General features: G+C 36.2%; 1 protein-coding gene across 4 annotated transcripts; it reads left to right on the top strand.

Moving 5' to 3' along the window:
* LOC120338787 (uncharacterized) lies at positions 1-26,683 on the top strand. 4 transcript variants are annotated; one of them, XM_078115841.1, is made up of 18 exons: positions 1-82; positions 4,353-4,478; positions 11,617-11,807; positions 13,826-13,985; positions 17,089-17,223; positions 17,331-17,450; positions 17,729-18,028; positions 18,110-18,156; positions 18,336-18,392; positions 20,713-20,825; positions 21,009-21,128; positions 22,295-22,404; positions 22,818-22,996; positions 23,235-23,380; positions 23,555-23,657; positions 23,882-24,075; positions 24,790-24,878; positions 25,743-26,683. In XM_078115841.1, exons 1-18 carry the CDS (start codon positions 16-18, stop codon positions 25,937-25,939), a joined length of 2,454 nt encoding a protein of 817 aa, XP_077971967.1. In that variant the 5' UTR covers positions 1-15; the 3' UTR covers positions 25,940-26,683. The 4 variants fall into 4 exon arrangements, with proteins under 4 accessions (XP_077971967.1, XP_077971966.1, XP_077971968.1 ...); XM_078115840.1 differs by having other exon boundaries at positions 17,331-17,453; XM_039406735.2 differs by lacking the exon at positions 1-82 and adding an exon at positions 3,222-3,357 and having other exon boundaries at positions 17,331-17,453.
* Positions 26,684-27,404: the final 721 nt, after the last annotated feature.

The raw sequence follows: 27,404 nt of genomic DNA, 5'->3' as shown, positions 1-27,404 counted from the left end.
GTGTTAGGCACAAACATGTTTGGAACTCCGAAAATGGCCATCTGGCTGGGTTTTCGACAAACATCTAAAGCTCATCTCTCAGGTCACCTGCATTTTGTTTGTTGTTGTTTTCGGTTTCGAGGACTCCCGGCTAAATCTGGGATGCTTTCTCTAATCTGATTCAATAACATTTTCAAAATGACTGCTTGGCTTGGGTACCGTAACAGTACCGATAACAGAGGTACAGTACCGCCACCACAGGGGTACCGTACCGTGCGTATCATATCGTAGCCTAGTCATTAAAATATAGGCATAACGGTAATTATCTCCTATTACGGTACCGGTATGTTACAGTGTTAGGCTGTTAGGAGAGTAGGACGAGTTATACATCAGCATCTGAGCATACCTGTACCTCAGTAGGGTACTGGCGCGGCGGTGTGGCTCAACGGGCTAAGCGTTAGGAATACGCTCGCCACCGCACCTCTAATTACTCTGCGTGGTTTCGAATCCCATGCAGGGATGGTTATGTGCGAGAGGATTGCTGGACTCCTCACTGTCGTTGGGTGGTTCACGTAACCGCTGGTCGGTTACGGCTTTCTCCACCACCAAGTCCATGCTTCCGAAAAACAAACAATATAACTAATCCTGTAATCCCATACCCGACTTGGTAACCGGACGAGAGGCCATGGTTCGCCATATGGATAAGCCGTCTTATCGGCTTTCCTCTCCCCCGGGATAAATATGTAAATCCTACTGACTGACTGATGGGTATTTGTTTTCAATAGTGTTTCAGAATATACCGTACTGTACTTTTTAAAGTGTTGTGACAGTGTGATGCGGCTGTCAGTACAGCATCCGATTCCGGATTTGCGGCTGTATTCTGAAACATCGAAGAAATGCATGTGTGTCTCTGAAACCAGGGACTTCGAGCCGACTGGAAGCTCGATGCGTGAGCAGTCTGATGTCTTGAATGCCCCAGTCCAGCAGTCTGGATTTCATGATCTTTTCCAACAAGAAATTGGGGGTGCAATCAGAAATTCCATTCCATATACGCTATGACATAATTCATCCAAAATTAATAGGCTTCTGGTCCGAGATATGATGAATGCACATGCAAAATTTGGAGCAGATTTACCTCGCTTTTGCGAGATATCGCTTGTATCTAACAGACAAATACCTATCAACATACTTCTGTACTTACCGATCAAGATCGATAAGTTATAAGGTCTTTTTTGCTATGCATTTTTCAATTAGGCCAAATCTTGGAAGCTAGAGTATAGTCAACAGTTGTGGAGCTACAATTCTGCAATTTGTCGGCATCTTTCTATTACTGGAGCGCTAGTGCCCTCGGCCTTGCACCTGCCATGGAATCCAGTCTGGTGAATTTCTCAATGTGGCATTGAATTGAGTTATTCTCGTATAACAGTATAAATTACGCAAGTTGAACATTTGTGGCAAATGAATGCTTCGATGCAGCATTGGAATAAATGATTCTGCTAATTTGATTCTCGTTTTCTTCGATCTATTCTTGTATAAATCATAAAGTTGAACATTTGCGGCATAGGAATGCCTCGTTGTGGCATTGGCTCAAGTTATTGTTTTTATAAATTAAATCATCTAATGCCTCATCGGGTTATTAAGTTTACTGTTTTAGTCTAGATTGTTGGTGTCCAAATTCAAATAAAGTATGATATCATATATGTTGTTATCAAAATGTGATTTTCATGTATTATCGTCAACACGCCATCATATAGTGTGCCATCCTGGATTACAGGATTATCAAATAGCCTATGTTTCAAATTGGGCATATTTTTAACCGCCAATGAATGTCCACTCAATGAGTTAGTACAGGGTGGTCCAAACTATGGCACACACCGACCGGTCTTACTACTTACTGAATACAGCGCGAAACACCACAAAGAGCGCGAAACAGCGGAAAACAGAGGGAAACAGCGCTAAACAGTGGGGAAACAGCGCGAAAGAGCGCAAAACAGAGGGAAACAGTGTGAAGCAGAAAAAAATTTTGCAATGAGTTCGAGGCACCTTGTTTTGAGTTGGAGTACCACGGCAGCAAATTAAAAACACAAACCAACGTATGTAGCCAGTAATGCTGTAATGGCAGGTCTGCCCCTGCTGGTGACACATTTTAGGTACCATAATTAGAACATTTTCCATATGGATATGGTTGACTTTGGGGTTAGGGTTAGGTAAAAAGGGTCCTCCAGAAGTATGTGCACCAAGATGGCGCACAACCTGAAAATAGTATGTGTGTGTGTGTGTAGCGGATTCAGGTTGTGCGACATATTGTTGCACATACTTCTGGAGCACCAAAAAGGTAGATAAAATTTCGCATGATGACCTATAATCCGGTACATAACCTTGTAAATATACCGGAAATAGCGCCATAAAACCATGGCGAGAAGCGCCGTGGTTCTTTCGTGGCAGGAGGTGGTAATGACTGCGTCTCCTGTTTTGCGCTGTTTCCCTCTGTTTTGCGCTGGTTTCGCGCTGTTTCGCGCTGTTTTGCATTCTTTGCGGTGTTTCGCGCTGTATTCAGTAAGTAGTAAGACCCCACACCGACGCATGCGGCCCGCTGAACAATTTTAGCGTACACCAAACCATTGGCAGATATTTGTATTTATTAGCAAAATATTTTTTTATCTATTACAACTGGGATTGGGATCTTGAGATTTAAGTCTTTATCACAATTCCGATGTCAGGAATGATATTTGTTAAAATCACATAATTTCAAGGTTGGCATTACAAATATGCAGACAGTACCCAGAAATTCGATGACACATGCATTTAGGGACTAAAACTAGTTTTAAATCTTTTTTGACATCTCTGCCTATATTCAGACATTGCATAGTTTCGGCAGTGTTCAGTAGGGCACAGTTCTCTGATTTTTGGCTAGAAACTCTAAAGAGCTGCGGTAATTTTTTTCCTTTGGTAAATCAGATTATTTTTTTCTGAGGAATCCCTTGGGCTTCCTTTTAATTCATTGTGCAGTGCCAGTTTTGAATTATTGTCGATTATGGAGGCCCAAATTGTCTCGTAATAGAGGGGTTTGCACTTACTGTTTTAATTGATGTTCTTCAATATGCAGATATGGGAGCTATTCTCAGAATCAGAGAACTGTGTCATACTGAAAGTAGATTTGTCAATGCTCCTATTTGGAGCATGACTTTCTGCATTGTTATTCGCCCTAGCCCTCGAGCTCTTTGTTATACCTAAACCAGTATGGTATACAGTAACCAGTAACTGAGTTAATCTTTCATTGGGTTTCAGTGAAGAAAATCTTAAGTTTATTTGGAATATAACCAGTTAGGCGTCTTCTCATAACCATGTCTGCTCAGCAAGTGCCATCACAGCCGACAGGTAAGCCCACAAAAATAAGCTCTCTCATTTTTTACACTCTTCTGCCCATAATTAAACTGTAGCATTGGAGCATGAATTTGATGTGGTTACGTTATGACTACCACTATGCTACTTTCTGACTTTATTGTCAATTGTTGATATAGTACCGTACCTTGTGTTGTACCTTATGGTACAGTGGTAACTTGGCCAGTTTTAGTGTCTGCCAATCTAGTCCACTCTACAATCAGATGACAGGATGACTATTTAACTTGATCTGTTTTAAAATTCAATCTTAACCCAAAAATAGCAGCACCATGTCAGTTATGTCTCTATGACTCCCAATACTGTAAAACCGGCTAACTTCGGATGCCTTGCAACTTTGAGAAATTATCAAAGCGTTTATGTGTCGTCTTTACTTTGGCCGCTTCGAAGAAGTGTAATATACATATATAAGAGGTTTATAAACTGAGAACGCAATCACTCTTAATAATACTAGTTAGGAAGCATGGCACAAAAATATTCATTTTATTAACATAGAAATAGGCCCATACAAATAGGAGTTTTCTTTCTTGGATATCTGACCGATGCTACACGCAGACACGTTAGATTGCTTTGTGTACAAACGATTATATCGCGGCTGGACGTCTGATATATGAGAATCAGTAATTTTCAGGATTATACCGTTCATGCGGGCGCATGAGAAATACTTTTTATAGGAAATTTATTTCTTATTCCTGAATGCTATAGTGCTACCGTAAATTTTTATTTACTTCGGTAAATCAGGATTATTTTTTTCAGATAGCCCAATGGTAATGTTTTTAGGTTGTGCTTTTTTTTAGTTTATTGTGCAGCGCTGATATGGAGGCCCAGAATGTCTTTTAATTAAAAGAGGGGTTTGCAGTTTGGAGTAGTGAAGCAATGCTGAGGATGAATAAATAGCAATATTCTTATTTTATGTAGGTTGTTTATACTCTCATTTTATATATCCCTAAATTGTGTTATTGTTATATTTGTAGGTAAAAAAGGAAAAAAGAAGAAGGGAACAACAATTTCTTTGATAGATTTTCTTGGAGATTCTGCACCTGCACCAGTTAGTAAAAATCTTGATTGGGCTGATGAAGCTGATGATTTTGATGGAGCAGGTATCTATGTCCTATATTTTGCTCACTTATATTTGACTATCATGTCAAAAATAATGTTATCCTATTCAGTGGTTCTTAACCTTTTTTAAATTTTGAACCGGTAAAATTTCAAAACGAATTTTGCGGACCGATGAACCTTCAAAATTAACCCAAAATGTCAAAAACATAATTAATAAACGAATGAAAAAATTGCTGCTGTACTTTTGACATAATACGGGTTAAACGCAGTTTTAATGAAATCTCTGCAAGCTGAAGTAGGGCGTTGACTTCACACAATTTCTCTTTTTGGTCTTAATGACAGATGAAGATGAAAAGCTTTTCTCACATAAGTAATTTTCACAAAAATCAGCAGTAATTTAATGGCTCTGTCACTGAGCTCCAGATTTTATTTTTCTAGTGATATCTAAAACTGTGGCAAAAGTATCCTGTTCAGCGCTTGAAATGGGCGTAGGACCTCTGACCAAATTTGACTCAACAATGAAACACAATAAATGGGAGGCGATCAATGCCTTGCATTTTGCATTTGAGATATAATAGCCTATTGCAGTGGCGCAACCAGGCCATTTTCAACGGGGGGGTCCGACCGGAATTTACACAGTGCAACCACGACTTAAGTCGCAACGCCACTAGGTGTCACCCTGCTGAAACACGATAAATTGCTCGTGGTTAAAAGGGAAACGCCATTGATTAAATCCCAGCCTTTCGCTTACCTTGCCCCCGTTCATTAACGGCGCTTCGCTATGTCTTGCACCTCGTGGGTAGCCGTTCATTACATTCCAGCGAATTGCTAACGAAAAGCTGTTAATTATTTTCAACGTTTACCTCGCTTTGCGCCTCGTGGATAATGAAACACGGCTTGAATAAATTCCAGTGTTTCCCTCGTGCCGCGTCTTGCTCGTTGGGTGAATTCGTCAAGACTAAAAACAAAATGCACTTCTTGCGAATAGACCTTTTCCCGACCCTAACCCCAGAAAAATTCTAAACTAAACTGAAGCTCACCGGAAGGCATAATGACAATTAAAATAATTGATTCACTACTAACTAATTTTTGGAAACACAACTAAAAACTGACTAATTTAATGCAGGGATGTCCAAATCGAATTTAAATTCAAATATCGCAAACTTCAAATACTGTTTTTTTGTGTTTATATTTAATCCCGAATATGGCACACATATCCTAGCGTCGTCGTCCATGTGTGGTTCGGCAATATATTACAGCTGACATGAAAGAATTTCGATAAACGCCGACTTGAAGAACTTATAAGACTTCGAGGACTTTTGTGATTGAAAATATTTTCTTATCGTGTATTTTAACTTAGTCGAGATGGTTTAGGCGTCCTCGGCAAATTGTGTCTTAATTAGTTGATTTCATCCTCAGTTTCGATAGTGACCGAACATAACAGGAAATTTTTTCATTTTTTGTAATTTAGCGCGTATAAAATAGCTCTCAAATCTTATTTAATAATACCTATCGCGGATTTCGTCGGCATCCGGCGTTGATGACAACATCGTTCCGTTTAAGTTAGCGGTATTCATTTACAAACAAAAATACATAACAGCCGACATGAAATATTCAAATCAGCGCAGAGTTCAAAAATAAAACACGTTTTATGGTCTTAATATGCACATAGAAAGAAGAAAGGACAGAGAAATAACGACTAAGAACGGTATGGTATGTTTGTGTACTTTTGTTTACCATCGTCATCATAATCAAATTAGCTAAACCCGATTCCCAAATTTCCGTCCGCCAATAGTGGAGAATAAAGATGGAAAAACGTGTTTTACTTTTTGAGTCGGCGTTGATTTAAATTTTTCATGTTATTTTTTGATTATAAACCAATACCTCCAACCTAAAATGAACGATATTGTTATCTACGACGTCGGGATAACGATAAAATCTCCGATAGAAACCAAATAATATTTAGAAGCTATTTTATAGATTGAAAGAAATTAAAAAATTTTCCGTTAAGTTCGATAACTATCGAAACTGAGGATGAAAACAATTAATTAGGGCAGGATTTGCTTTTAAGTTTATTGCCGAGGCACACAACATATCTTGACTAAATTGAAATATACGATAACAAATGTAAAAAATTTTCAACCAAAAACGTCCTTGACGTCTCATAAGCACTTCAAGTCGAAGTTTATTGAAAACCTTTCACGACGACTGTTAGTTATTGCCGTGCCACACATGACTGCTTTCGATTGCGATAAAAAACGGGGGCGGTAGGATGTGTACGGCGTTTTCGGTTTTCGGCCTTTCATATGTAGAAAATCTTAGGTTAATCGAAGCAATATTTTTCCAAAATTAATTTTCGTATCCAGATTTTCAGAGTTTCTACTGCATTATTATAACATGAAGACGGGCGGCGTTACATTGCGTCAAGATGATGAAGCACGAGAGTATCCGTCACAAGAGAGAGAGTGATAGCATTATGCTATTGTCGCTTTCAATTCGCATCGACAGCGCGCGATTTCTACTTTTTTGAGGTAACATATCTCATTTTCGAATACAAACATATACGCGGGGATAGCGATTATTACGTAACTAACAGCAAAAAGTATGATTGAATTCGGACGGTGTTAAATTACGTCGAGGTGATAAAGCACTGGAAAAAGAGTAGTTTCCACCGGATTGTTATGACCGTAGAACGACGTTGTTTGAACATAGAACAATAATAAAAAAAAACGAATGTCAAACGGGGGGGACACGACCCCCGTAACCCCCCCGCTGGTTGCGCCACTAGCCTATTGTTATATATTCAGTGGATCGGAGGTTGAGAACCACCCCCATCTAAAGCTAAAATTACAATTGTTTTGTCTTTAAAAAAATAAAGGATAAAGGATTTACATTTTTATCCTGGGAGATGGGAAATCCGATAAGACGGCTTAATCATATGGCAAACCACAGCCTCTCATCCAGATACCAGTTCATGTCGGGTATGGGATTAGTTAGCCAGTTTTTTGTTTTCGGGAGCATGGACTTGATGGTTGAAGAAGCCATAACCATCTAGCGGTTACGTGATTTTAGTGACATGTTTCTAAACGGTGACCAAATATAATGTGTGCCGTAGGCCCAGAAAAGCATTTTTAGGCGATCCTGGGACTCAACAAAACATATCGTTTACGGTTTTATATTCAGTATTCTATATTCTAATTTAGATCGCGGATTTACTCCTGCATATGTATTTAGAACAGGGGTGACGAACCCATTTGCGGTTGCGGGCCACTTTATCAGTCACCGTGAGTGAGCGGGCCGCACAATTTTTAGTTGTACTACCGTATGATACCTGTTGATTTTCATCTACAAAACGAACAACGGCATCCATACAGCTGATGTTATTCAATTATATAAGGCAATATAAACGCTCGGCTCGGATGTTTGAAATCCGAATTTCCATTCGAATACCACAGCATTTTTAACACGAAAGTTTGAGTCTACTACCTGCATGTTAATGCAAAATCAATTTTTAATGTACTGATTGAAATAGTCTTTGATATTTTATAGCAGATCTAGGGATTTCTCGGACGTTGATATAAATATCTAGTGATAGAGACAGTCAGTGATGCAAGAACATCATAATATTTGTATAACTAATTCGTAACATCGCAAAAATATGAATCAAAACTAAATATAATCTGGCAGTTGGAAACACTTTTTATAGCCGTGGATTGATGTAATATTTCATTGTAGTAATGTTCTTAATTTGTAGACGCAGCTGCATGTTACATTAAACACAGAATTAAAGTTAGAAAGCAATAAATTAAAAATATACTCCTATTTGTCGCCAATGAAATATTTTGCACAACTGCAAAATCGCTAAACGACAACATAACATAACAGTAAAAAACATTATCCGTCGAAAAAGTGGGCTCTTTTCACGAGTAACCTGCCTAATTGCGTCGACAGTTGCATAAAAATTTAAGGATTCGTTACGATTTACCCTTTTCCCCCAATGATAATATCAACCTACGCATTATCGAATCTTAATTCATGACATTTTGTGTCGCGTTAATAAGGAAAATTCTAGTTGATAATGCCTCAGAAAAGTATTTCGGGATCCTTTGTACAAAGATTCCTTATAAAAAACCAGCGCCTCCGCTCAAAATTGAATGTGAATTATAAATAATTCAATTACATTTTTAGAGTGGGTGGGGGCTAAGAATCCAGATTGCGTCGGAAATTCAAAACCTCAAATCACTCCTAACCCGAACCGCAACTGGATAGTTACTAATTTGTTATTTCAGAACGTAGTTTGTTTTTTTTAATTACACATTTTTGCATTAGTGATGGAGGCTTTGTACAAAAGATCTGTATTTCGCAGGCCTTCGGATACAAAAATTGTAAACGAATCCCTCTAATCACATTAACTGATTTTTAAAACATAGTCATTTTTTTGGGATCTACCATTGTTTTAATCATTGAGCAGAAGTTATAAACTTTTTATTACTTTCAAATATCACGTGTATCGTGCACAAAAATATCACATTTCATAAAGTGAGATTACTCCTCCATTAAACCGTATGCGTTTGCCGATAAGAGAGCGTAACTATGCTACGACAATGGTCATTTTGATCCATTGTTAGAGGTATCGATGATCCAAAAAAATAGATGTGTTGGAAATAGTGTTGTTGCCAGTAATATGAATACGGTAACACTTGCGCTTCCCTTCTCTATGTACAGTTCTTGAAGGTTTGTGACTTTACGCCAAACATACACTGAATTGTCTGAATGCTTCGTGGGCCGCACGGAAGTCCTTGGCGGGCCGCAGGTTCGTCACCTCTGATTTAGAACCTTGCCGCCGATGAACGTATAATAACTCTCACCGAATTCACAATTCTGTGCAGGTACAAAAATAAAATAATTAACCAATGTAAAGGCATTTACGGCCTAAATAACACACTGATGGAACGATCGACGATTTTAGCAGAAGGCAATTGCACGCGTTATTGACTTTTTCAGTTTTCACTATTCTGTGCGAGCACAAAAATAAGAAAATAATTATCATTGTTACCGTGGCACAAATTTGTGATTTAGAGAAAATAAACACCAATGTAAAGGCGTTTCCCCCCCCCCTGGCTGCGCCACTGCACTAAGTTCCAGTCACATGGTACACAGTTTCAGTGATACGCCTTTTTGGTTGTTTAAGCTTGTTTTTTCGTAGCTTGTTTGATCGTTTTTTTTAACTTTTTGCCCTTTGTTATGGACTCAAAGCGTAAAGAGATGTTACTAATGTTAGTGCATCAAAGAAAATAAAGGCCATCAGCATGGAAGTGAAATCAGACATTATTAAGTGATCTAAAATGGTGAAACACTCGCTTGGCCTTAGTCGTTCGACTGTGACTGTAATTTATGTATAATTTTCCGACTGACATGGAAATTCGGGTTACATCGCATCTCAAGAACGGAACAACGTTGTGAGTCGAGGACCTCCTGTGCTGTTATCATGTGTGGTTGCATTAAAACGGATGTTAATACGACAAAACCATATTTTGTGTAAATTTGGTGATTTCGCAAATTTGTGGGATGCTGTTAATTGAATATTTCTCTTTTAATTCAAAAAATTATGGGCTAAATTAACATTACATCACCAAACTATGCCATGTGTGGCATCAGAACTTTCTGAATGGCAGGGGAACGAGTACCTGAAAAACTTTCACTTTTAATTTAATGCATTTTCATTCAGATATTTTTGCACTAGCAAATTGTGCACTTTGGTCAAATGAATACTCTCGTTCATAGAAACACCAAGGCCTTGCATTCTAATTTCAAGCCAATGTCGTCGAGCATTTTTGCGGGAGAAGTGGAAGTGGAGTGCTTGTATAAAACATTATATTATAAACATGAATTTTGCCGTTAATGCCAAATTCAGATAGCTTTATCTCCCATGTCTGCACCTCATAGTTATAATTTCCTCAAATATCATTATGTAAAGCAAAATTGGCTTACAAAATTACTCGTACACAGTTTATTAGTCAACTTTCTACTCACAGGCAAATTATATGTCAACTTTTTCGCTCCAAAAAAAGAAAAAAATGTTGATTTCGCGGTCTCTAAAAATAACTGCGAAGGTGCCTCGCAGTTTTCGCAAAAAAATTCACTAATAGTTAACACTGATGTGCAGATTATCGTTCGTGATATATTGGAGTAGAGTGCTTTGATTTTGAAGTTGTCGTCGCAACTGCGAGTTTAGAGCAATAAATATTAAAAGTCATTTTAAACTGACTCATATCAGTCATGAATTGAATATTTTATACAACCGAAAAATCATATTTCTGTTGAATAAGCCGACTGTTAACAAATAGCGTAATTGAATTGAATATTTTATACAACCGAAAAATCATATTTCTGTTGAATAAACCAACTAGTAACGAATAGCGTAATCGACTACTGTTTCAGAAACCTTCCATGGGGATTTCGAAGCGATGGATATGTATTTTTTGATATACTAATATACGTCATATATATTTTTATTGTAGACTTCTGGATTAAATTGTACTCCCTGGGATTTTATAGGAAATATTGGAAATTTTTTTAACTACGATAACGAATTCGCGAGATTGCTAAAATATGTATTAATAAAACTAAATATAATCGGGCAGTTTATTTAACATTATTATGTCAGCAGATTGCCTTGATGTTTTATTAGAGTGGAGTGCTTTTATTTTGTCGTCGCAACTTCGAGTTACCATTAGCAAAATTAATATGGAAAGACATTTCAAATGCTCGTATCGGTCACGGAATGAATAATTTGCGCAACAGAAAAATCATTATTTGCTGAAAAAATTGGCTGTTTCAAGCACCATGTTAGCGGCGACTGTTTTATGAGAAATTCTAATTTTGAACTATGCGGCCTAACAAAAAAATATTTGAGCGACCGTCGTCACAAGCTTTGCGCACTGTTTAAATTACAATCAACTATAGTAAAAAGAAAAATATTCGAATATAACGCTAAATGGAAACGATGAGGATATCCCTAATAAGTTCGTTGATACTACTCAAGACTCAAGGTGTCTATTTAGTAAATTTTGCATTTCTGTAATACACTAATATTATTAAAATATTTGGGATTCAAATGGTGATGTTGAATTATTTGATTCCGTTCTCAATTTTGGAAATAACATCTGCTTTTCACAGATCTCAACTATCAGAGCTCATACAACAATAAAAAAATATTATCCAGTCTTCCCACTGGCCCCAGAGCTTCAAGAACTATTGAGGTTGATATGAGTAAGCTTCCTAACGAACCACCATATACTGCATTTGTTGGAAACTTGCCATATGAAGCTGATGAAGAAATGTTAGCTGAGTTTTTCCAAGATTTGAAGGTATTAGTCATTATAAATATACTTTTTGTATTGTGGACTGACAAATATACATTGTTTATACTATTTTGAGATTGAGAAATATCCTTTTTTGAAACCTCCTTTTGTTTCTTTTCTTCTTTAATGCTAATTCTACCTAAAAAGGGCCTTCTGGCCCTATTTTAGGTCATTTTTGCAATAAATTCTCACGGTACATATAATTGAAAAACTTTTTAGCTTTTCAGCTTTGAATATTCATTAAAGGTTATTTACAGACACTTAACAACTACTGCACATAGGCCTACATGGTTTATATTATCTGCTCAAATATTAAAATAAGAACTTTTTGTCATCTATGAAAATTTTTATATATTTTTCAAAACCATGTTGAACACCTTTTAAAATTGCCCACATAAATTTTATTCACTTTTCTGAAATCCAGGGACATAGGAATGTTATCATTGTAAAGCCGCTGTAAATACAAGTGGCATGTGTGATAAGATTGAAATTAGTGGGTTTTTTTGCTTGTGAGAAAAGAGACTTAAATAACGTACAGTATTCGCACCTATGGAATGTAGGGTATCTTGGCAAGCATAGAAAAAGGGCAACTATGCAATGAGTGAAATTTTTTAAAATCTACAGAAAAATACTTAATAACAGCACAAACTTTTTTGTTATAAATTTTGACTGTTTATTGTCAGAGTGAGTGTTATTTAGCCCATTGACATGGTTTAGCTAAATTCCGCCACAATTATCCCGCTACACAAGAATTAATTGATGTGCTACCACAGGTTTTAATTTTTATTTAAGACCGAAAAATATTTCATATTAGATGTTATGCTTTCATATTTACCCATATTTAATCAACGATGCTGGGATGATGATAAAATCCGCGACAGATACTAAATAATATTTAAAAGCTATTTTATACGCTTTTTTAAATTGCAAGAAATACAAAAATTTCTCGTTATGCCTGATTAATATTGAAACTGAGGATGGGGACAATTAATTATGACACAATTTGCTATCAGATTTATTGCCGTGGCCTCACAAACTATCTCGGCTAAGTTGAAATATACGATAATAATTGTAAAATATTTTTAATTATAACATCCACATGTTATAAGCACTTCAAGTCGGCGCTAATTGAAATCTTTAATGTCGGCAGTAATTTATTGCCGCACTGAACATATCGGCCTCCCATTACGAAAAAAATCAATGTTATCAATCTTAATGTGGACGTCGGCGCTAGGATGTGTGAGCGATATTAGGTATTCTTATGGTCACAAAAACGGTATTCGAATATTAAATTCGAATCGGACACCCCTGCTTTGGCTGCTTGTTCATTGTCTTTCTATGAAGTCTTGCCCATTAATGACAAGGGTCATGAATAATCCGAAGTTATAAATATTAGGAATAACATCATCTCTTTCCACGAAATATCAAGTATATTTGTGAGCTTTCGTTAGATTATAGTTTAACTTCTTCAGACAAAACAAGAACTGGCTGCAAATAATAAAGATCAATAGTCAGTTTAAAATATTATAATAAAAATTATGTAAATATTAGAGAGGGGTGGGATAGGTCTGTCTCTACTGTGCTGTCTAAAAGATTGATGTTGGGGGTTTCCAGGTTTGTCTATTTGTATGTTCCAGTGTTTGTTTTTGAACTTTTTTGTTTGTGTTTGTTTAAAATCTTTTCCTTTAAACTTGAGTCTTTTATGTTTATTCCTCGTGGTTGCCGGGTTCTCAGTCCAGTTATGAATATAACATATTATATATTAAATATAACAGATTTTGTTAGTTATTGATACACCATAAAGGTTTTTTGCTTGTAAAGAAAACCACTCTGCCATTGTTTTTCTCCCAAGGACCTCATGTAGGTATGAAATTCACTTCGTTTCAGTTTTTTCTTTGACAGTGTTGACTTCTTATAAAGTTTCCTCCTAATCTCTATCTACTGGTATCTGAATTGGTAGCTGATAATTTTAAAGAAAAGTTTCTTGTTGAAGTAATTAATCAAATACTATTCACGATTTCCAGCTCATCTCAGTTCGTCTTCCCGAAGAAAATGGTCGTTTCAAGGGCTATGGATATGTTGAGTTTGAAGATAGGCATTCTCTTGCTCAGGCTTTGCAACATAATGAAGAAACTTTTAACAAACGACAAATAAGAGTGGATGTTGCTGGATCAAAAAATCAAGGTACTGTACATCAGTGTGAAATTGCTGGCTACAGTTTGCAATAACAAGTGGTTTCTAGTAATTTCTAATTCCTTGGAATTCTATTGCGGATCTTAGTAAGTATGATAATAAGTATCAAGATTTGATTATAATTGGGCAGTTTGCCACAGATTTTATGTCTGCAGATTGCCTTGGTATTTTAGTGTAGTTATTAGGGATGGGACGAGTCCGACATTACAGAGATTGGACGAATCCGAGTATTAGATCAGGGACTCGTCGGTGACGTCACAATGTTAAAGTAGAAAAACACGTTTTTGACCATACTACAGCATTGTGCGCTCACGAACATACGTCGTAGCTCATATTTTTTGCCTAATGGTTACGCAGATAGCTGTTGAATCAATTTAAAAATATATTTATTTTTTTTTTGGCGGTTATAATACAAGCGTAAACGTGGGTCAATGTGCGCCTTGGCTGTGAACTGGATTTTTAGCCCACCACCTTGCGTCAATTCTGGGCGGCTATTTAGAAATTCTTACATGTCAATATGGAAAATGAAAAATATTTTGACTCGGTGCTTTCCCATAATTCCAGATATTTCTAGCCTTAAATTTACTATATCGCGTGCGCAATTGGTAGAGAGTTGCCACTCATCGTCAATACAATGCTTGCAATTTAGTAGTTTATGTAAACATTCTAAAACGCTCCATGCTTTCCATTGCTCCCTTTTAGAGAAAGGATTGCATGTAATAAACTCGATTTAAAAGAGGTATTGATGAGATTCCCATTTGGGTTGATCCTGATCATGTTACATATTTATTTACGCGTATCGAAAACTCAAAATATTGCGCTAACACATATTTTGTTGTGTGCCACATGTATACCAAAAAAGATAGATAGTTTGAAGGCGATTTGCGCATCATTTTTATAAGCTATCGATAGTTTTTAACTCGCGTTATATTATCTGGATATCTGTCGTCGTTTCTATTAGGAGTGTTTATAATGCACACGAGGGATATTGTTACAAATCTAACCTTGAATTTCAACTAGTTATTAAGGTATGTAGTGAGATTTATAGAGGTAAAAGTACAAACATAAGCGTAAATTGGTAAAAACAGAATTGATTATAAACTCGGTAAAAATGACGTGGACTCGAATCAGAGTCAAAAAAAGCGCATCTCTAGTGCTAGTATGCTTTTATTTTTACGTAAGTCGGCTCAACCATGAGTTACATTAAACAGAATTAAGTTGATATGGCAAGGCATTTTGAATGCTGATTTCAGTAATGGATTAAATATCTTGCGCAACAGAAAATCATCCTTTGGAAAAGTCTATTCTTTTAACTATTATTATCAAAATTATTTGCCAAAAAGTGAAAAAGGGATAAATTATTTTTTCCTAACCGTCCAAATGATTCAATTTGTTTTTCTTACTTGCGACAATTTATTGGGTATCGTAACAAAGCGCATGAACTTATTTATTAATAATATCTGACCTTTGTTGGATCTATACGAGACGCGTGAACCGCCATCATTTTAAATATTGCTCTCCATTAATTTGACCAACCATTTTCAAGAAATACTGGATTATGTCAAATTTAAATAAGAGTACAAAATATTTTATCAAATTTGGAATTGGCTGGAACGCTCTGCGGGGCGGCTTTCTAAAAGTGAGTGTGTTTGGTTATTAAATACGGCTTTACGTTTTTTATCAATTTTCTAATGTAACTGGGAATGAATGCGTAAATGAAGTGGTAGCCCTGCAAGGAATAGCAACAATGTCCACAGCGTAGCGTTACAGGAATGTCGCCTCATTATGCTCCGCGCGTTCACGCAGAAGATAACAAACAATCAACGTCCACAATGCAGCCTTGCGGGAATGTCACAACAATATGCGCTGCGCGTTAGGCGTTTGCACAGAAAATAAAAAAACAATCAAATTTCCGATTCTATTTCATCGTCATAATAACAAGTAACAAAGCACGGAAAATCGTTTGATTTCCCTCACCAATAAAACACCTTGCTGACGGCACAAAGTCGCCAGTATTCAGAATTATTTCAACATTAGCTGAGATGGTATTCGAATATTGTGAATATTCGATTCTTTTTGGACAACTCTTGAAGTGAGCTCACAAGCACAACTTCGCGTCATACCAGGGCTGTCCAAAACGAATCAAATATTCGAATATCAAAGTATTCGAATACTTTTTTGGATGATTTTCGATAATTCCAATCTGTGGACATGCGTGGTAAACTGCCCGATTACAATCAATTTTTGATTTAAATTTTTGTACCCATGGAAAAATAATTTATATTATTTCCCGCTTTAGAAAAATAATTCTGAGAATGATAGTTAAAAGTATGGACTTTTAACTGGGATGATTTTCTGTTGAGGCAAAATATTCAAATCCATGACCGATAACAGCATTTAAAATATGCCTTCCGTATTATTAATGTAATTGTGTTTAACATACCTCATGGCTGCATGGACTCGCGAATAAATTAATGCACTTCTACATTTATACGGCGATGGCAATCTGTGGAGTGTGGACATAAAATTTGTGGTTAACTGATCGATTATAATTAATTTTTGATTCCGAGGTTCGCTCTTACGAAAAACAATAACATTACAACTTTAAATAAGTGACAATCTTTGGACATAAAATGTGAGGTAAACTGCCCGATTTTAATTTTTGACGTAACTCATGGTGGCGTCGTCCTACGGAAAAATAAATGAATAACTTTTTTTAAAATAACTGTAAAATCAATCCCACAGCAATCTGTGAACATGAAGCATACTGCCTGATTGTAATTAATTTTGATTCTACTCTCCTACTTACGAAAATAAAAAGGGCATGCTACTATAAAATATCACGGCAATCAGCGGATATAAATTTTCTGGTAGCCAGCTTGTAGGTAACAGTGATTCCATTGTTTATCGTATGCTAATTCCTTCATACACTGAAATAAGCTTCCTTTACTTGAATTTATTTTCGAGGTATTCAAAATTTCATATTCGGAAATAATAATTTCGAATGTATTCGAAAGAGTGAATTATTTGGTATTGGCCATCCCTGCCTCATACTTATTTGAATATAAAAAATGGTATGATGATCTGTATTTAGATGGTCGACGTGGCAATAATAGATATGGTAACCAAAGCTTTGGAATGGGAGGTGGTTTTGAGGGACCAGATGTAACTGAGGGAGAGTGGAGAAGAAAACCAAATGAAGATTTCAGACCACCGCAGTCTAACAGGGGTATGCAATTTTTTTTCTTTTAAAGGAGATTAAAAATCTTTAGTCAAGGAATTTGTTGGCATATCAACTTTTTCTTATAGTTAATTTCATGTTCATTTTTTGGTGAGGTTACGACGAGAGTGCCTATCGCTCAGTCCGAGAAGACCGCCGATATGGCGAAAGAGACTCTTATGGTCGTCGTGATTATGGCAGATATGACAGTGGACACGGTCAACGCTCTTATAGAGGTAGTAAGTACCTCAAAATAGTATCTAGTGATATGGTCTCATATAATGCTCAAGTATGATTTGTTAATAATAAACTTCTGTTTAACACATTCATACTTCACATGTGCACATTTTCTCTTACATCATATGTAACTATGACTGTTATATAGGCCTCTGTATAATTGTCATTGTATGCTTAGTTCCCTGATAGAGAACTTTCTAGTATTGCTCAATGTAATGTTATTGTAGATTTGTTTCGGGGATAGATAAAACTGGCAGAGTACAATTTCATCTTCTAGATTATCAAAGAACAGATTCTTACGGTCGAGATGATCAAAACAGAGGAGGTGATTATCAAGATCGTGGATATGGTGGTGATCGAAGATATGAGGGAAATCGGGAGTATAGTGGATATAGCAAAGATAGGGGATATGACAGAAGCTATGGTGGTGATCGTGGATACGGAAGCGATCATGGTTATGATAAAGATCGTGGCTATGGTGGGGACAGACGTTATGGGAGAGACAGGGATTACGGTGGTGGAATGTATGGTGGAGAAAAAGACTCGGGATATTATACTAGAAGTGGAGGATATAGAAGTAAGACTTTATTTGAGTAGACGAGAAATGAACGACTCTTCATATTAATCCCAGTCTTATTCATCTCAATCTTGTTTTTAGATGAATATAACAACAGGGATGGCGATTATGGTAGAGATAGATATCAGGTAACTCATTTTTTTAAATTATAGTTTGTCTAAGAATTGCACAAAAGAAAGTACATGTGAACAATCTATATAAAAAGGAGCATGTCACCCTAACCATTCTGTTGATGGATGCAATTTTTTTGTTTTTATCAATGTTATTTTCAGGCTTATTTCAGCGCATCTTACTTTTTTATTCGTAGGATGAACGTCGAGATGATTATGGCAGAGGTGAAGAGGGTTCAAAATGGAGAAATGAAGTAATTAAATATAGCATTATCTGTACATTTAGATTTGAATGTTCGGAACATTTTTTCTATTTATAATTTTTCTAAATCTATTGTGTAGGGGAAAACACGAACTGGCCTATATGTGCTAAACCAGTAGTCCCCAACCTTTTTTGGCTCGCGACCCCCCTTTGGTGGTTTACACATACTTCGTGACCCCCTGCCTCACTTTCTATACTTATCAATAAAATGAGCGGCAAAGTGAACATTGTGTAATTTAATTTTTCATCAAGCTGCAGTTTTACTAAATGTGACAGCTGGCATTGAAAACCACGTAATTCGTGGTTGAGTTTTTGAAAAAACTAATCTCATATCATCCCCGACTTTCATTCTATTTTGTGCCTTTGTTTTTATATGAAGAAGAGCTGAAGAAGGTAGCAGAATTCGGGAAGCTAGTTCAGCCAGTTGTGGATAGGATTCATACATGGAGCACCAGAATTGGGCTAGTGATTTTTCACAAAATAGGTCACGTGCGACTGAATCACAACGAAGATCAAGAAATTGATCTTGCACATCCTCTGGTACATCGGTTACGTCCAGAGAAGGGATTACGTGTCAGAATAGATTCATTTTCTTCTAGGTCTGGAAAGTACCTTCGAAATTCTGACTGCAATTAATCAAGGTGCTCTACAATACAGCTTTTCAAATCTTCTTGAAGGTTTTCCGAATCTTCATTGACGCTTGATAATCTCTCAAACATTGCAATGTTTCCTTCAGATACTTTTCGGCGCCAGGTTTTCAACTTAAAGACAAATGCTACCAGATGATCATTATGCTGAATATGTTTGCACCCTTCCCTTGTAATTTAAAATGTTCAGTTTTTCGAAAATATCGGCCAAATAGGCAAGAGAATTCATCCACACAATTGATCATTAAAGTAGGAAGGAAATTCAGGTTTTTTCATCGCAGAGAAAAACTTCAATTCTTCCTCCATCTCAAAAATGCGGTTCAGAACATTTCCTCTGGACAACCATCGCACAGCCGTATGGAAGAATACAACATTGTGGGTTGAATCCATATCTTTGCAAAGTTCTTTAAACTGGCGTGTGTTGAGGCTTCCGGTTTGGATGTATTTTTACGATTTTGACTACCGAATCTAGTACATTTTGCAGTGAGGTTGGCAAAGTTTTACTTGCAAGCGCATATCTATGAATGTCACAGTGTGTACCTTTGGCTTCAGAAGCAAGTTCTTCGACTTTCTTTTGAAACCCCGAACGTGACCCTAGCATGGCAGGAGCTCCATCAGTACAAACTCCACAAACACGTTTCCATTCTAGATTTACGGATTCGAAAAATATTTTAATTTTCTCCATAATATCTGAGCTTGTAGTTGTACTGGCAAGCTCATGACAAAAGAGGAATTCTTCTTTGATGTCTCGTGAATAAAAATATCTTGCAAAAACCATCAGTTGAGCGCATGAACTAATGTCTGTTGATTTATCAACCTGAAAGGAAAACATTGAAGATGCTTTAATTTCATTTCACCAAATCTTCGCCTTCGGACATATCTGAGATGTGCCTCTGAACAGGAGTGTTGGAAAGGGAAAGTTGTTTTACTTTTGCCACGCTTTCTTCTCCGAGAATCAATTTCACAGTTTTCAACAAGCACGGCTTAACAAGAGTTTCTCCAATTGTGTGAGGCTTTTTTTTGCAATTTGCAGAGAAACTTCATAGGACGCTTGCACTAAGGCCTGTTTTTCTTGATAGAAGCTCACTGAAACATCAAGTCTTTGACGTTTTATAGCGGTAGCGGCTTCATGTCGTTCTTCGCGGTGTATTTGTAATCCTTTTCTCCAAATGACGTTTCAATTTGGACGGTTTCATGGATTCAGCACTGAGAACAACATTGCACAATACACACTGCGGCTTCTCAATGCCGCTGGTGACCAAGGATGTAAAATCATACTTCAAATAGTCTTCTTCATATTGTCGCTTCTTCGCCATGGTAAATAAAATATCGGAATTATTACATTACTGCAGGATATATGAAAATCTGTAGCCCAGACAGCCAAAATGAGAGATCTATATGTTTCGAATCTTGTTGTAGTCACTTGACCTGACAATTATTTTTATCTTTTTTCTCCGTCATATCTTGTTTTGCCTGTTTACAAAAGCTAACAAATACTGTTGCTATTGGGTTGAAATGAGATCATGGTATTCCTCTTTATCACTTTAATATCTTGTTCGATTATCCTTGTGCCCACATAAGGATTCACAGTAGGAGGTAGACAAGGAAAAAGGATTTATACTTCAATATACAATGTTCTAGTACCTCTTATTATATTATATTTAGAGTTTGCAAGGTCCGGAACGTCAAAGATCAAATGAAGGTAGAGATGAGCCACCATCCAGACCACAGCTAAAACTTCAACCTCGAAGTATTCCACTGGAAGAAAAGACCGAAACGTAAGAATCATTGATAGGAGATTCGTAATAAAGCTGCAAAATATCTCGTATAATATTTGAATTTTGTGCAAAGAAACACCGGCATTAATTTTATTTCCTACAAGCTCTCATGAGCTCAATTGAAGAGAAGACAAACTTAAAATTTCACTAAATGATCTGACTAATGTTTGGGCATGTTTACAGTACTCGGTCATCTTCTATATTTGGATCAGCAAAACCAGTTGACACAGCAACACGAGAAAAACAGATTGAAGAAAAAATGAAAAAAGATGAAGAGAATGTTTTCCTAGTTAAAGATGAACGGTGATATTTCTCATTTTATTCATTGTTACTGCGATTTTGAATGCCTAAGCTCTTACGAATATATGTTTGTCTTACTGATTATTCATGCTTGAGTATATTCTACTGCATGAATCTGAGCTCTATATATATACAATGATCTATTACATGGGCTACTCAACTGGCGGACCTTGGTCCGAATCCGAACCTTTCGAGTATTAAATTTGGACCGTGACTGCTTCATGATTTCGAATGCATTGTTTCTTTTTATTTCGTGATCGTAATGCATTTTTCGCCAAATCACTGAGGTAAAAATTGTCGCAATATAAGTTTCTCAGAACATTGACTAAACTGTTTTGTTCCCTAGCATTGGCTAATCAGCAAAATGTCAATGATGGCGTGCAAACTGAAGATTAGGCCGGCCGTTTGGATTCATTTTCACAGTTTTTAAAAATGGTGGTAAACATTAGCTTGTTTTTGAAGTTTTGCATGCTATTTGTCAGTTTTTACGGTAGTTGTATTTCCAACATTTAAAAATAGATCAAATAACCCGATTTTTGCAAAATGGTATACTCTCATTTCCTAGGAACAGGATGAAAATAATTGGCAGAACCGAATAAATGTAATTTCACAGACTAACGATTCAAAAATAACTTTGCTATCGGACACGAAGTCAATTAATGAATCGTTTGCTAGAATTCTTGTGGACGCTGTGGTTCTCCTTATTGTGCTTGGAACCAATTGTTTTTGTCCGCGACTAATATATTCCAAATATTCAGTCCTAAATATAATTTAAGTAGCTTGAAGACTTTTAAATATATATATATTTATGTGTGCTATGTGGGGTGAATATTTGAGATCTTTTCAGCAAAGTTGGCGCTCAGCTACAGAACTGAACCCTTGTCATACCGGCAATGAAGCGCGATATTGAACATTGCTCTTGTACTTTGTCAAACAATGCATTTCAAATTTTGTCTGCGTTTTTAAGATATATTTTTTGGGAATGACCGGACCCCAGTAATTTTTAAATTGTGTACAGACCTTGGTGAAAATAATTGAGTAGCCCTGATCTATTGTATCCTTAAAACTTAATTTTTCAATAGAACAATCCTCTAATAAGGGTCAACATTTTTATTTTCCAATATCTAGTGGATGCTTGAATGAAATAACATTCAATCTTTACTTTTTAGTAACGCTTATAAACGAGCACCTAGAAGATCTAGTGAAAGATCAGATGACAGTCATCCAACATCTCCAAGAAGAATTCCTCAACGAATTTTATCAGATAAAGATTATGAAGGTCTGCAATGTTTTTGATCGGGTTTCAAATGTGCAGGGTTTGTGAATGGTGCATTTAAAATGCCTTGAAAAATGTTTTTCAGTTCCACAAATTTGTTTGTTGTTATGTCTTGGTAAACAGGGAAATTCCAGGCCAACATTCTATTCTGTTGCCTACCTTTAATGTTGATGAACTTGTGACTGTTCTGGACCTCTTTTACCTAAATCTTAAATCTATCAAATACAATCATCGCTTTTTTTGACTTAATAATTCCATATGACTCATGTTAGGAGGTTTCAATGTACATATTATAATTGTATTACGAAAATGCAATCATTTTATGGATTAAATTTAAGGGTAACAATATGCGGCTAAACAAAACGAGTCATTCTGGGAAATAGCCTGAACGATTTGTTCAAACACTATTTTGCTAGATTCTCATAGAAGGCGAAGTACATCTCCTGGTCACCAACAAGATGGAACTGTAAGCAAAGACAAAGAGTCGCAACGAGATTATAGACCAGCACCCCCTCCTAAGCAATCAGCATGGGGAAAACGTTCCGCATCTGATAAAGATGACAGAGGATCACCTAGGAAACCATCGTCATCAGAGGTAATTACAGTCTTTCTAGGCACTTCTGGTCCCACAGCATTGCTGAATTCATCATTGTTGTTTCATGTTTGGTTTATTTATCTATTTACAATTCACACTGTCCACTGTCCATGTCCATGAAGAAAGAAATGTATTTTGGCTTTCCTTTTTGAATTGCAACTATTTTTAAAGCAGTCATAAGTTTGGCACTCAAAACTATACAATATGAGGCACTTACTTTAACATGGATTTTATACAGGATAATGCTGACAGTAAAAAAAAAACAGTTGTTCCTGCTCCTCCGCCTCCAACAAATCAATGGAGCAGAGGTCCTCCGAAGATTGATAGTCGGGGAGAACGAGAAGAAGCTGAAGGAAATGCTAAAGAAGATGATCTGGCTGAGAGGTACAAATTTATAAACAAACTTATTGAATATATCCATGTATATTCATTGATTACATTTTATGGGCTTCATCACCAGTGTGGACTGATAGTTGGGGTCAAGTTTTGGAAAACTTTTTATTAGTGTATCATTAATGGTTTATCTATCAATGTGTATACTGTATAATATTATTTTAGAATACTTGAAGGATCAGATGATGTATCTCGTAACAGTAACGGAAGTGCTGGTGATGGTAGTGATCAACAAACAGACTCAAATGGACCACGACAGAATGAAAGGGTATTTCTTTAAGTTAATTTCTAATATTCCAAACAATGATGATTGTGGTAAAATTATGTTGAGAATTTTAAAATGGCTATACTGTACAAGATGCCTGGATTACAAATTTAATGTTGTGTATATAATACATCACACATAAATCATAATAAAGTGCAGGTATCTGTCTAAATACTTAAATTACATGAGGTTTTGTTATAAATAAAGATTATGGTTTTTTACTGTAGCCCCGACAACATTGGGATGGTCGTCGAGATGATCGGGCTGGTCGAGATCCACCACAGCGTCATACTTATGAAAACGAATCAGACTTCCGCCGAAGAGGAGATGGTGGCAGTGGTCGTTCGAAACAAAGTCATGGAAGAAATCAGGATAACTATAAGCAATCTGATTATAGAAAAAATGAAGAAAGTAGTTCAAGGTTCGAGTACTTCCTTTTAATCTGTATTACGTTATTTGTTATTTATGCATTTGCGCACTACACACGATTTGCGACTCAGAATTGTGTTACTATAACTAGTATATTTTTTTGTGTATGTGTGCCATGATTTTTTCCCTGATAATTTGGCGCGGAATGAACAAAAAGTTTGAGAACCGCTGGACATATACATATACTGGACATATACATATACAGTGAATACCTTCATAATGCCTGAGACGTAAAATTTTAATTTCGTATGATATGCTAGTTATTCAAATTGAATTAAAAGGCTTAACCTCGACTAAAAATTTTTTTATTTGAATTTTCTCTCTCACTCTAAGTTATGACTTCTAGTCATATGCCCCAAGATTTGGGGGTGAACACCTCATTTTAAAAACACAACTTGTTATGGGAAACATGTGTGGTCACACAGTGTGACTCATACTAGGCCTCAAATGTTTATTAGGAAATGAATAAAAGTTTGATTGTCCTTTAACGAGATTTATGCTTGCGCTCATAATATTATCTTGTGATAATGTGAAGCTAACTTTGGTGTTCAGACATGTATCTATGGTAGGATATTGTCAGTACAGGAGAACTATCTTGTTGGTTGGAGGGTAATGCTCATTTTCGTCCTGTTAAAAGGGAAAGTAGCTCACGTCTAGGTTTTTCGTGCCACAGCATACACTGCAAGTGCTTATTATTCCTTTGCAGGAATGAATCTGCGAAAACTTCAAGCAGCCAAGAAAAAAAAAGAGATTCAAGTAGAGATTCGAGGCCAGAATGCGATAGATCTGCAGCTGGTACGTAGCGTATTCTTTGAGAAGTTTTCCATAACTGTTCAGTTGATATCAAGTATTACAGTGATACCTCTGTAGCCAAGCTTAATTCGTTCGGGATTAGTGTTCACTTACCGGTTTGTTCGTTACCTAAACTTTTTTTTCATAAACAATGGTAGTATTTTTAATATGTTCTTACGCATTCCGAAATATTAATAAAACTTCTACCTGAACAACAATAATTATAAGATAAGCAGCAACTTTTCCATATCCGTAATTACTTGAGGCCTTTGCTTACCAATTGCTGCACTCCCAGAACAACATTAGCTTTCTTTATGATTTTCTTATTTTATATAAACAAGGAAAATGGAAATAGTAGACTTCACCATGCCATACTGCAAGGCGTGATCAGACAATCTAGCACCATTCCCGTATTTCACAATAATTTCTTTTTTTAAATCTATGGTTGTTTTTACCCCTTCTACTTCGCTTTATCACTACTTTTCTTTGGAGCCATCAATGGCAAGAAGAAGCACTAAATCGCAAAAAATTAGGGGGACTATATATAGGGGACTCTTTCATTGAATGTACCGTAAGTGCCTTCTTATCAGAAAAGGTTCGTTTTCTTTCGCGAAAAAAAAATGCTTTTACAAATAATGTCATTATCAGAAAACTATTGATCATATTGCACGCAGGACTGTTTTGTCTGATTAAATGTTTCTTCTCCACTTACCAAACAAATTTTACCTGTGTGATTCATGGGCTCATGCCCTTTATTCTTTTGTCTTTTGTTACTTTCATTTTTTGCCTATTTTTAAAAAAAAAATATAATTCATTAAATTTGTTTGTGGTACTCTTCATTGATGTTCAACTTACAATAAATTTTAGCTGGACAAGAGCATGATTTTCACAAAGGGACGAATCGATCTGGGAGGCGACCACCAAGAGGACCTATTGAACTTGAACCTGAACCAGCAGTTGAATTTGTTCAAAAAAGTAAGTTTGCTGCACTGGCACTGGAAGACGATGAGGATGATGATTGTGTGTCAAATGGAAATGAAATTTCAACTGCAGAAACAGAGTAATTACGGAGCAAATTTTGCGATAAATGGTGGACTGAAATATGTATAAGTCATAAGTATATACATGTGTTCCTTCAACTAGATAAAATCGGTGTAAATCAACTAACTATGTGCAGGAATTAAATTGGTAAACATGTCTGACGATGTTACAATTATAGCCTTTTTTGATACAACACCCAGACGTCTGTTCAGAAAGAAAAATACATCTATTATCACAAACAACAGAAATGTCTGATATTTTGGTTGATATATTAGAGAAAAAGGATTCTTTTGTTTAAAAAAAATTAAACTTAACTTGGTTAATGATTGGTCTTTTATTTTACATTGTACAGTTTTCTTGGTTATGGCTTAGGACTAGCAAGAATCCTAATATATTTCAAGTAGGCTAATCTTTTCATGGAATAGGTGGATATTTAATTGGTAATATCAAAAATCAATGAATATGCAAATTGATACTTCAATTTATAAAACATGCCCTTTCGTGGTTGCCCAAGTTCCCTCAATTCGTGATTTCATCCACTTTACATATTGGAATCATTCGGCTACCCTAGTTATCATAAATTACATTTTTTGGGATATTGTAGAATCCCGAGCTTCGGTGAGATTTGTTGTTTTGTGGTGTTTATTTTACTGCAATCAGAAAAATATCGTGGAGTGTTTGTTTTTATTGACACATTTCGAAATTAAAGACTCCTGGTTCCAAATTCAAATTTTGTTTGGAGTTTGAATAAAAATAAGTTTGCAGAGCACTTGATGTTATCCTTTTCTAACAGGATTAGTAAGGTTCTTAAAATCTGTGTTGTAGCTATCCATCTATCATTGCTCTATTCAAAATTCACACCACTTCATTTAAAATTTCAAAAATTATTTATTCTAATTGGTGATTTTTGTCGGATTTTAGATATCTCTTATGAATACTTCATGTACTGATCTTAAAAGCACCTCTTGCTAAGGCTTTGTGCAAATCATATCCCAGCTGTTTCTATGGTGATATTGAATTGGATTATCAATTGGTGAATCTCGCCTGTCGTTAAAGCTCGCTCCTTACATCTATCAAACTCACTCATATATCACAGGCGTGGATATAGTTAATGATCCCGTCACACATTTTTGTCCGTGCATGAAAGTGAATGGAAATTTGTTGCAGCAATAATCTAGAAACCATTAATCGATCGTCGTATTGAACCGGATTTTATCTCCATACAAAGTGTACAGGATTTAGAAGAACCCCGACGGTTGACTTCAGTACAATTTCATGTATATATTTAGTTGCCAAGTGGGAGTGGAGTCTCTGGGTAAATTTAGGGGAGGGAATTATAGGGCGAACGGTCCACATTTGATACGATATTTGTTATTGTTTATGCGTCTTTGACGAATATGCAGCCAGTCTGACAGATCTAACAGAAATTTGTTAACACCAACCATACAATAATCATGCCGCACTACCAAGGGGAAGAAGGCGTTGAGA

Source organism: Styela clava, chromosome 9 (assembly GCF_964204865.1).
Source record: "Styela clava chromosome 9, kaStyClav1.hap1.2, whole genome shotgun sequence".
NCBI classification, from domain to species: domain Eukaryota; kingdom Metazoa; phylum Chordata; class Ascidiacea; order Stolidobranchia; family Styelidae; genus Styela; species Styela clava.
This window is presented reverse-complemented; position numbering and strand designations above follow the sequence as displayed.

Excerpts from the sequence above, each read along its gene's own strand:
- LOC120338787 (XM_078115840.1), top strand. The coding sequence starts at position 16 with ATGTTTGGAACTCCGAAAATGGCCATCTGGCTGGGTTTTCGACAAACA. Across the intron at positions 23,658-23,881 it reads GACCACGACAGAATGAAAGG|CCCCGACAACATTGGGATGG; the intron begins GTATTTCTTTAA and ends TTTTTACTGTAG. Across the intron at positions 24,076-24,789 it reads AATGAAGAAAGTAGTTCAAG|GAATGAATCTGCGAAAACTT; the intron begins GTTCGAGTACTT and ends ATTCCTTTGCAG.